We start from the raw sequence: 11901 nt of genomic DNA on the forward strand, positions 1-11901 counted from the left end.
CTAGAGCAACCCTGGGCTGGGGGGCAAGATATGAGAAGAACGATGTCTCTGGGTGTCTTGAAGCAGAGAACACCTCTGCCCTGCTTTCTGGGCATGTAGCTTGGAAGGCAGCAAGATCTCAGGGAGAAGAGCCCAGGGCAGATATGTTCACTAGCAGTCTTGCAGAGACTCTTATGCCTTCAGTTTGATGCAGCGGTAGCTGATAAACTAAACCCAAAGAGGGATGTGTACAGGGTAGTAAGTATCCCTCAGCAGGAGGGAACCTAGTGGACCAGAGATGAAGACTCAGACCTCCTTCTCATGCCCACCACCCAAACACCTTGGCACTACATGAGATTCTATAACTGTGGCACAACTTTGTGTGGGGAGTAGCAGGGTGAAGGAACTCAAAGAAGGACTGAGGTTAAGTCTTCTATTAACCGACTAGGATGGCAGCCTGAAATGGAAATTAATTTGTTCTGAAAATAAAGTGATATTTCTTGTGCACCTGAATTTATGGTCATGATTTGTACCTGCAACATTCTTTGCAATTCATCGCCCAAGCCTCGATTGCATCGTAATTGAATTTAGAACTTATTTTTTTCCGAAGGGAAATTTAGAGGACTAGAAATAACAATTAGGAGGGAATTTGAATTTTAGATGAGAAGAATAATCCCTTGACTGATAAAACATACCTTCTTGGTATGCCCAACTACAGCGTAAGTACTCAGTGAGGAAAGACCCTAGAATTAAAGGAGTTAAATCCAGGAAAGAAAGAGGCTCAGAGATTTGCCGCAAGGATTTAGTGTCAGTGACTGACTTGTAGCACTGACATCTTTCCTGTCCTTTCCATTTGTCTCTCTCTTCTCATGCCATCTCCTCCCCCACCCACATTTGCCCTATCCTGAATATGAAAGTAAGGTAAAAATACATGAATTTTGTATTCAGTATTGATCATATTTTATTTATGATTTAAGTCAGAATATTAAGTTTATCCCATCGAGGAAATCAGATTTTATTTTGGAAGCAAGTATGCAAAAAACTTCGAGACATGTGAAAACTCACTCTTAAATGTCCCTGGGCATGATTCAGAAACTGATTGAGGGAAGGGCTGAATTTCTGGCTTTAGAGGATTGTTGTCACCTGGCAATGAGAAACTGGGAAAATTGGCTTCGGGAAGAGGAAGAATCTCACCTTCCTTTAGTGGAGGGAGCTGGTAAACATATCCCATTTGTCTCCAGTGGAAGGGAAAGGGTCTTTTACCTGGACCTCTTTCTTCTGAGTGCCTAGATGGTGGGCCATGTCCCTGGCGATGGTGATCTTCGGGACCCTGGTGATCTTCGGGACCCACCCCCACCCACCATGGGGTGGTGGGTCACAAGGCCCATGGTCAAGGAAATCGTGTCCATGGGGATGGTGTCCATGGGGATGATGCCTATGGGGATGGTGATCATGGGGATGGTGTCCATGGGGATGGTGGCCATGGGGATGATGCCCGTGAGGAGGGGGTCTGTGAGGAGGGGGCCCGTGAGGCATGGGCCCATGAGGAGGGGGTCCTTGATGAGGGGGTCCATGACAAGGGGATCCATGACGAGGGGGTCCATGGGGATGGTGCTCCCTGGAACTACGATTATGAGGGTGTCCATGGGTCCCACTGGTGCCAAAGTGGGGGTGATGACATCTTGACCCTAGAGGGGGCAACAGTGGAGAAGCTTCTGCCTGAAATGGTGGTCTGTCTTCTAGAAGAGGTGGGCATTCAAATGTATGTGGCTTGTGGGGATGATGGTGATCTCTAAATTCATCAGGCTTAAATGGAGGCCTGCCAGCAAGAGAATGCTCATGCCCACCAGAGTGGTGGGGATGGCCAAAATGGTGTGGTATACCACTGATGTTTCTACATTCCTGGTAAAGCATACAGAAAAGTGAATATTATCATATAACACAAAAGAAGTTAGATGTGCAACTCAATTTAGACCAATGGCTTCTGGATTCTACAAATCAATTTTAAAAATAGGATAGCAACAAAGGGCTCTCAAACTTTTACCCAGCCAAACTGACATTTAAAGTGCAAACAATGGGGTGCCTGGGTGGCTCAGTCAGTTAAGCGTCTGGTCGTGGTTTCGACTCATGTCGTGATCTCAGGGTTGTGAGATTAAGCCCTGCATCAGTCCCCACACTCAGCAGGGCATCTGTTTAGTATTCTCTCTCTTCCTCTCCTTCTGCACTTTCCCTGCTTGCGTGCGCGCTCTCTCTCTTTAAATAAATAAATCTTAAAAAAATAAAATTAAATACAAAAACTATCATCTGCCACCATCATTATTTCACAATCAGAATAATATTTTGATGATACAAGAGTCAGAAAGATATCTCAGAGTAAAGGGTGGTTCTTTAGATGCAATAAATGTTGTATTATGAAAAACTTTACTTATCCCTACTTTTCTCATTTCAACATAAAATGGTGAAATTATATTGTAGAATGGTACTTATCTGTAGACCAACACTTGGAAAACTAATGCCTTATAATTTATATCTTCAACAGAGTTCTGAGGCTTTATGTTATAATCATCTCTTACTCCTAAAGGATGAGTACTTCATCTCTTCACGCTCCTTCTTGTTCAGATTTTAATTAAAAAAAAAAAATCTGTGGAGCCATGTTCGTGGTGATAAACCTGCCTTGCCCCTCCCCCTCTTTATTCTATGGTTTGGCTCATAGACATTTGGATTATTTTCAGTTTTTGCTGACATGAGAAATACTGTGATGAATATCTTGGTACAGGACAAAGCTTTCTGGGACAGATGTGAAATATTGTTTTGTGCCTTATTTTATGTACCTTTATCTAATGTGTTTGAGGTTAATTCATTCCCCTTAGGTTCTATGCTTAATACTAAAAGCTAGGAATTGAGTCTCAGGACTAGAGCCTTGGCTACAAGGACCATTTTCAAATTCATTAAAGGTTGATTGGATCGGTTGGTTTTACTTTACAAATCTTACCTCTCCCCAGTTGGAAATTTTTTATACTTTTTGTGTCATATCAGCAATGGACCCCATTCGTTCCCCAGGGGCCTCTTCTCTCTGTATTTCTTTTCAGCCTCCTCTCATCTCTCTGCCTATCTCCCCACCACCCCCAGAGCTATAAGAACAAAATACACTATGTGTATGAAAATATCTCTTAGTCTGGCACTGCTCATAACAAAGACTATTTAAGCAACCCACCTCAAAATTGAAGACTTCACAGTTTATGGCAATGTCTTCCGGGGTTTCCAAGTCAGAGACTCCTACATCATAGGACAAATCTGCTCTGCAGAATCCAAAGACCTTATAAAGAAGAGAGAAGCCTGTTAGTGTGTGTATGTATGGGTGTGTGTGTGTGTGTGTGTGTGCGTGTGCAGGTGGTATGAATGTGCACAGCTAGTGTTGTAAACTTTTATACATTTGGGAAAGAAGATGAGCTTTAGAAAAATCAGGGTAATATTGTCAAATATCTCTGCTAGTTATTTAACCATCTTTCCCAGCCAATACTTGGAGAAAGTGCAGTTTCCAAAGTGGTTCACTTCAAGTTGCTGTGGTTCTCTTCCATGAGGGGCCACCACCAGGGGTCACCCCATGGAGGGGTCATTAGAAATACCACATCACTGACACCTTGCCTTTCGTCCAACCGTTCTGCACTGAAGACCCAAGTTTCCTGTGCCTAGAGAGAATGAAGAGTGGTGCAGAAGAGGGATTTGTACAACTTTACCCAGACCCTTGAAGGAAAGTGCTGGAAAGGAGGGAACTGGTATGAAAATGGGTTTGCTGGACCCTGTCAAAGTGACTTAGGGCCCTATCTCAAGTACAGAGGATATGACTGGCTGGCATCCCTATGCCGCAGAGGCTCCTACACCCAGCTGTCAAAGTTAGACTCGGACAAGAAGACAATGCTTTTCCAGAAGCGACAGTTAAGCACTGAGATTCTGAGAACAGTTTGGAGTCAGACAGAGCTCTGTGAATTCTGCCTTCACCATTTACTAGTTGTGTGAGTTTAGGCAAGTTACAGGAAATTTCTAATTACCTTCAGGTTGTGGGAGGGCTTAGTTAAATGAGATAATGCGGCAAAAACATTCAGCACTGAGACGCCTTCTCCAGCTGCCATGTGTCTGCACTGGGTTGTTAAGGATTTGTTGAAGAAGGGAGGGGGAGAGGGAGGTAGCTTTTCTGGTGGCCACTAAGCAGGGTTCTAGAACTGCTTCAGGTGGGAACACTGACCGGCCAGAAAAGGAACTAATGAGTGCTTCCTCTCTTCTGGCCCTGGAGAACGTGTTGTTATCCTGAACTTGAAATCAGAAGGCCACTGTTAAAATCCTATGTCGTAACACTTTCTAGTTAAGTGCCCTTAGGCAAGTGGTTAAACTTCTGGGCCCTTCTGTCCCATGGAAATGGGGGTAGACATTTGCTTCTCCTCAGCACGGTTGTCACAGGGATCCAACAAGGCAATAATATACGTGGAGGTGTTTTGTAACTCTAAGTCACCCTACAAATGCTGAGTTTTATTAATAAAATCTTTCTACAGATACATGAGTATCAATTTATAAGTGATTAGGGGGAAAATCCTACTGGACTGAGCATTAGGAGAACCAGATTCTAATCTCAGCTTGGTTATGAACATTGGGCAAGACGCTCTGCTGATCCTCAGTTACTCCATATTTGTCACATGGGGTCACTGTGAAGAGTAAATGAAATGAAGTGAACAAAGGCACCCATGGTGTAGGCTCTTAATGCAAGCCAGTTGTTAGTTTTAGCTAAGTCTTTAACCCTAGTGGGTTCAAAAAAATCTCAGTGTTAAGTTTAGGTATTTATTGTGCCTATTATAAAATCGTACTCTTATGATTCATTTAACTTCCCTGTGCCTCAGTTTCCCCATCTCTAAGAGAGAGAAAAATAATATCTTCCTCACAGGGTGGTGGTAGGGTTAATAATGTATGTGTACAGCACTTGGAAGGGTGCCTGACACATGGGGGGTGGTCTCTAAACATTACCTAGTATTTCAGAGACGTTTATTATACTCACATAAGGGTGCCTGGGAAAATGGGGTCTCCTGGAGCAGTTCCTCACAGAGAAGTCCACATAGTAGTTGGTTCGTTCCTCTCCTCTCTAGGACAAATTGGGTCAAAGCAGTTTCAGGCACATAAAAAGTTAAAAAAAGAAAAAGGCAGTAGATATCTACTACCCAAGAGACTGTAAAGCACCACAGGGATTCAAAAGCACCAATATGTGCCTTATGGCCGCTGCCTTTCAAAAATTTATCACATAAGTGATAAGGTAAATGCTATTTCGTTGAAAAGGGCAAATAATATAGACATAACCAAGCACAGTGTGAAAACTCAGCCTTTCTACACCCGATCTCTTCTTCCCAGAGGTACCTCTACCACAGATCTGATGTGTTTCTCCTAGCCTTTTCCTCAATATGTTGCCCATATACACACATATCTAATTTACATAAATGGGCTCAGAGTCTAAGTATCATTCCCTAACCTGCTTTTCCCCTTAGGAACTCTTCCCCGTGCATATTCTCTCTAGTAATTGTGCCGTATTCATTCCATGACTTATACACACCATAATTTAACTTGGCATTTTCAAAATGCAAGATAGACATCAAAGAGCTGCTTTATAAGACCCCTCTGGGTGGGAGGCACTTGGGCCCCTGGACTGGAAGGCAGGGGAGCTGTCTCACCCCAGCCACATCACTGGGTGTGCCGAGACGGTTTCTCTGTGCCTCAGTTTCCCATCATCATACAAAGAGGTCAGGATGGGATGATTTTTAAAGATTTTTTATTTATTCATTTGTCAGAGAGAGAGAGAGAGAGAGAGCACAAGCAGAGGGAGAAGCAGGCTCCCTGCTGAGCAAGGAGCCCAATGCGGGACTCGATCCCAGGACCCCGGGATCATGACCTGAGCCGAAGGCAGACGCTTAACCGACTGAGCCACCTAGGCGTCCCTGGGATGATTTTTAATGACTCACATAACCCTAATAATGCTCTTCTGTCTTTCCCTCTTTCCTCTCTGAGTTTTCCCTCCTCTTCAGTAGATATTTCTACTCCCCACAACTCCAAAAAATAAAAAACTTCTTTGGTATCTCTTGCCTTTCTATTGAGGCTGCAAGAGGGCCCTCAGTTAGAAAGGAGCTGGACATGTGAGGCCGGGGGAGAGGGCCCGTGCCACTGAGTCTGGACCAGCCAGGTTGGAGCTGGGCCCTCAGATGCTAGCTCACGTGAGAAGAGACTCACCCCTCTGACAACTCTCTCCACGCGGTCCACTCTGAAAGAGGCAAAATCTCCATTTTCCTGTTGGTACTTCTCAAGGGCTTTGTCGGTTAGTTTTCTGTAAAGCTCAGGCTCTTCTAAGAAGTCGAAGAGTACAGGGATGTCTTTGGTATTGGCCAGTGCCGAAGAGACTGGAGAAAGAAGATGAAAATTTTGCAGTACCAGCTTGGAAACAGCAATGTCAATGCTGGGACTTAATATACATAAGCATGGTGGCAAAAGTAACCAGAGCTTCCATTTTACAGATGGGCAAATTGAGGGTTGGAGAAGCTAAGTGATTTGTTTGAGATCAAAACAGCCAGTCAACAGCAGAGCTAAACTTAAACTCAGATCCTTCTGATGCTTAAGTCTCTGTTGTGACTCCATTGAGACACCCTTCCCATCACTCACAAAGTGTTAATACTTCACTAAACTCCTCCTGTCTCTCCAAGGAGGGAGGGGCATCATTAACAGAGTTTTGCCCAGAGAGAGAAGATACAGGTCAACCTTTCTTCAAGGTGACTTCTTGAAGGAGTTGCTTGGCTATTAAGTTGTTGTATATTGAATCATGTTGAAATGGACAATTTTTAAAGGAATTCTGTGATAATTCTTTTGGAAAAAATAAAAAGAGCATGGCATTTAGAGTCAACACTGGTGAAATAAGATCATGTCTTTCACATTTTTGGCTGTGTTCTCAAGGCCAAGGCATTGAACCTCTTGGAGCCTCAGTTATTTTATCTCTAAAATAGAAAGTATCATAATCTTTACCTTGTATGGTCTTCTTGTAAGATGAAATGGGATAATCTGTGTAACCGCTTTGTGAACTCTACCATAATACATAACTTTTAGATATTGAAATCAATAATTCAGTGCTAAGTATTCTGCAAAGTGCACTATATAGAGCATCTTACTTAATTCTAAGAAGGATCCAGAAGGCTAATACTATTATTATCCTTATTTTATAAAGGAGGAAAGCTTAAAGTGGTTAAGTAACTTGCCCTCAAGATGATACAACTAATAAGTGAGGAAGCGGGGATTCAAACTCAAATCTGACCTCAGAGCCTACGTTCTCTACAATGTCACTGTCCTGCCTCCCATAGATTTCTATTCTTATATATTGAATTTCTTTAAGAGAAGGCATACCAGTAACAGAAGAAAACCCTTTCCCATTTCCTCTGAAGAGAGCAAGTAATAATTGAGTCCATGAGGGCAGGGGCCATTTCTGATATGTCTATCTTAGCATTATATGATGAATACCGCAGTATGATTGAATTCTATATTAATCTAGAATTAGCATTTTCACAGATGATCATACCAGACCTTGTGGTGCAGTTATAGTCATTCACTCTGAAATGCTGAGAGTCATTCAAACATTGTGTCGCTATTACCTTACACTGTCCAATCACCGGTAAGAGAAAAGGGTTCATGTCAATGAAAACTGCTTTCCTCGGGTTGAATGTGAGGGGACAAAAAGTGATGTCACTTACTCCTACTATCCATTGAGAATTCATCTTTGTTTTCTCTCACCAAATCCTCTTTCACCACCTCTATTTTCTTAGTCTGCTTCTGTGAGCTGATCGCTGTAGGCATCCAAAACCCTCATGAGAACCAGGGAGAAATGGTTTAAACAGATCATGATCATATCCCAAACATTTTCAACGGGAAAAAGTGCTGAAAGTCCTAGGTATGTCAACGTCTTATTTTCTAGAAATGAAATCTTATGTATATGCTTAGTCATCTCTGCGTTCTCTTCCCGTGCTGGAGAATCTGGTGTCTGAGTGCCCACGAGCAACATGTAGAACAAGACCCTATTCCTCAAGATCACTGCAGTAAATCCCTTTGGCTATTCCTGCCTATGGGGCCGGTCTTTATAGGACACACTCACAAGTTCAGAGGTTCCTAGATCCCTAGAGTGGACCTTAGAGTCCAGCTACTCTAAACCCCTCCTCTTATAGTGGACGAGGCCAAAGTCTAGCAACTTCAGGTGATTGGCCCAAGGGCTCACAGCTGGGCATGTTATGCCATGGGAGCACAATCCCCACTGACTCGTCTTGAACCGGGATCCCAAGTATGGCTCTCAAGAGACTATTCCTCAAGGTCAACATAGTCTTCATGGGTCAAGAGGTAGAATCTGCTCTTCCTTTCTCATTGTGTTAGCACAGGCATTCGGCCACCCTGAGTAAGCAGAGTAGACAGAGGTCAGGAACGATAGAAGAAGGAGAATGGTACCTTGCTTACTTACTATATCAGATACACATTTAGAAAGAGTGGGCTCACAGTCATCCCAGTGTCTCCCTGATAGGACTGAACAGTCAGATTCTTTCACATCCCAGACTAAGTAATAGACAGCCACAGATTCCTGAGGAATGCCAAAAGAGCAACAGGTGAATAGCATGTGGGAGCCCAGGGCTTTTTCATTAAAGCAGTCTCTTTATTTCTGAAACAGAATTCCTGCTCCTCTCCAAATCATCACAGATGTCCTACCTTTGTGTCATTTGATCTACTTATTCTGAATAAATAGCTTCAAAAAGTTACTTCCAAATGTTCTTTTTAACTGGTCATGATGTTGCTTCTGCCCACAAGCTTTAAAAAGCAACCACTAAATAGCAGTGTGGGTTTGGGTGGAGGTGTTGAAGGTGCAAGCCCAGAATTGTAAGTGATGACAGCCTCCAATCTGTATGTGCAGTTTTGTCCTCTCACCCAGCTCTATTCCTGAACTTGGATTGCTTGCCTTGATTTCAACTTACCCTCATTTCCTCCCTCCCGAACCCATGAAATAGCTTCCTAGTTCATGTCACCTGCCTCCATCTCCCCAGGCACACTGTGCCCCTGCCTTACCCACCCACTTACCCTCTCAGCACCACTCAGAGGTAGCACTGTGCCAAGCCATCCTGTGCCCTACACATGTGGCAGGGAACCTGAAATGGGACTAATGGTCACTAAGTTGCTGGTTGAATCCTAAATTCCTGCAATTCGTCTTCCTCTCTGCAACCTGTAGTGCCTCAATCTCTAATACTTGTAACAAGTAGAAATTTCTCTGCTTGTCTTCTGTGGTGCTCCATGGTCTGTCCTCCTTGATTTTGGTGGTTCCACCAAAGGGTAGATTATTTTGGGGGTGGGGTGGGGAGGGAAGCCTTCTTCCATAATCTCTATCAAGCCTTCAGATCTACTCTAAATGAGCATATAATCTTATTATTAAGTGAAAGCAGCAGGCTCTCTTTGCTTCAAGATAAGCCTATTTCTCTTCCAACCTGATAGGTGCTCCAAAGCCCACATAAAACTTCTGGAACCACCTCCCCCCCACCCCTCTGCTTATGTGCAATTACTCCCTGGTACCCTCCTTCCTGATTCCCCACCCACATCTTTCTCCCATCCAATTTTAATAGATCTCCTTTCCTTAGATTGCTTCAGCATCTATACCACTCACTTGGCTACGGGAATGTGTTCTATTTTACCCAGTTTGCCTGTGTGTGTCTGTGAGCCAATGATTCTTTCCTTGAGGCCCTACCCACAGCTTACTCTAAGTCTTCTCTTACGGTACTTACCATTTGGCTTGGCTCGGCATAACTGCTTCTAAGTACTTAGAGATTGACTCATAATGAAGGACACACAAATAGCAAATGTCAGTTTGAAGGAAAAAAGAACACTGTAGATCAGCAGCAGAAACTGAACGGGAAACCATAGCCAAGGCCACTCCATCCTGCATAGCAGTAAGCTTTGGGGTCAGAACCACTCCCCCCCGCCCCCCTTCCCCGGCTCCTGGTCTCCCAGCTCAGCTCTAGCCCTGCCAATTCCTCACCTCTTTGTCCACATGGGCATCAGCGACCTGCAGCAACTGGAAAAGGTAGCCCTGCCTCTGTCCCTTTATTGAGCTGGCCTAGCACTTTCCCAGCAAAGGGCTCAGTAGCGTCGCAGTCTGCAGGACTCATGGCAGAGTTCTGCAGCGCGATTAAAGGGATGAGGAGCAGTGCTAACCTGAAGGCACTCATCTTTAAAATGTGAACACCAACCCTTGCTATAGTTCTATCACAGCAGAGAATTTTATAGACTTTCTAAAACACATAAACACACACACACACAATTGATTAAACAAAGTCTTTATACATTTCTGTTGTGTAATCGGGGAGAGTCACCTTGACCCCTGGTTAAAACATCTGTCAACATGCTGTAAATGATTAGTGGATCCCTGGGGACAGAAAGTTGAGACAGGCCGCTGGTGAGTGGGTAGACCCGTGATCTGCACACAATCTGGATTTTTCTAGTAGTAGCAAATTCAGAGAGTGTTTCTGACCGTAAGCACTGCCTTCATTGGTGTGTGAGGTGGGGTTAAAAGTAAAGCAGTTCTCCTCCCTCTGCGGGCCTGTCTCCACCAGAAATCTCCACCATCACTCCCAGCTTTGATTATGGTGCCCAACGTCCTCAGTAGGCTGTAGCTGCATTGTTTAAGGAGGAGGTAACATGTTAAATGGTTAACACCAGAAAAGGAACTGAGATCTGAATAAAATAGAAGGATTAAAAGGCTGTTACTTTGGAGTCAGATCTGAATTTCAAACTTGCCCTTCTCTTACTGTGTGATGCTGGGTAAGCTGTAAAAGTTCTCTGATTCTTAATTTTCTCATTTATAAAATGGAGATTCACAACTCTAGGCAGGATTGTGTGATACTTAAATAAGAAAACACATACAAAGTAACTAGTACAATTCTTGGCACAGATTCAGGTGTTGAATAAATGGTGCTATGTATTCTTATAATCATTATTATCACTAGTGTATCTGAGAAGAAGTTGGGGGCACCCCATGTCATTCCGGTTCTCGGTGGCCCCTAAAGTGTGCTAAAGAGAATTGGTTTATGTGGAAGAGAACGGTGGCGAGGGTAGGAGTCAAGTAATTTGATGCCCATCCCAGAAAAGGGGTTCGGAGGACTATACCTAGGAGGGGCTCAGCATGGGGGTCAGACCTGGGAGTAAGCTGATACCCCACCCCCACACTTCTCGAGAAACAATATTCCTGTATGCACTCTTCCCACCAGCAGTGGCCATCAGAAAGGACCAGAGGGAATCGGCCCAGGTTCCCTCCCATGACCAGTCCCTTGACTAACAGCTCCCCACTTCCTGCTCTCTTGGCAGTGAGTATTTCTAAAGACCATAGCAGTGGTTCTCATACTACTGAGAATCACCTGACAGGCTTTTAAAGATCTTTATGTCTAGGCTTCTCCCCAGAGCAATTAAATCAGGATCTCTGGGGGTGGACCCAGGTATTTGTACTTTGAAAACTTCCAGGTGATTCCAATATACATTCACAGTTGAGAACCACTGGGCTCTAAACAGACCCCCGAAGGGAGGGAAAGAATTGGAAGACAAGGGAAGGGGAGGGGAAATGAAAAACAGGCCTCACTTCCCAGAGTCACAGGTTGGCTTAGCAAGTGCTAAACACGGAAGACACGTTTCAAATTTTGCTTGATATTGAACTTTCAGTATTAGTGACACTAGCTTTTGAACACTGAAATAGGACCTCTTCATTGAAATTTAGAATGACAAGAATAGTGTGGAATCTGGCCAAGGTGTTACTATGGGGCTTGAACCTGGGGTGGGGCAGGGAGAAAACTATAGATGAACATAGAAACTTCCATGTTTTGATGAGCTGAGCTC

At 43.9% G+C, this 11901-nt stretch overlaps 1 protein-coding gene across 1 annotated transcript; it reads right to left on the reverse strand.

Moving 5' to 3' along the window:
* Positions 1-994: 994 nt before the first annotated feature.
* On the reverse strand, positions 995-10244 carry HRG (histidine rich glycoprotein). The gene is given in 9 exon segments (XM_028100812.2): positions 995-1312; positions 1315-1881; positions 3194-3295; positions 5024-5107; positions 6241-6407; positions 7571-7661; positions 8498-8614; positions 10055-10120; positions 10122-10244. Coding segments are annotated over 9 exon segments (1635 nt in total).
* Positions 10245-11901: the final 1657 nt, after the last annotated feature.

Source organism: Eumetopias jubatus, unplaced genomic scaffold (assembly GCF_037043125.1).
Source record: "Eumetopias jubatus isolate StellerSeaLion01/CBP00866 unplaced genomic scaffold, mEumJub1_p1.0 scaffold_1, whole genome shotgun sequence".
Lineage (NCBI taxonomy): Eukaryota > Metazoa > Chordata > Mammalia > Carnivora > Otariidae > Eumetopias > Eumetopias jubatus.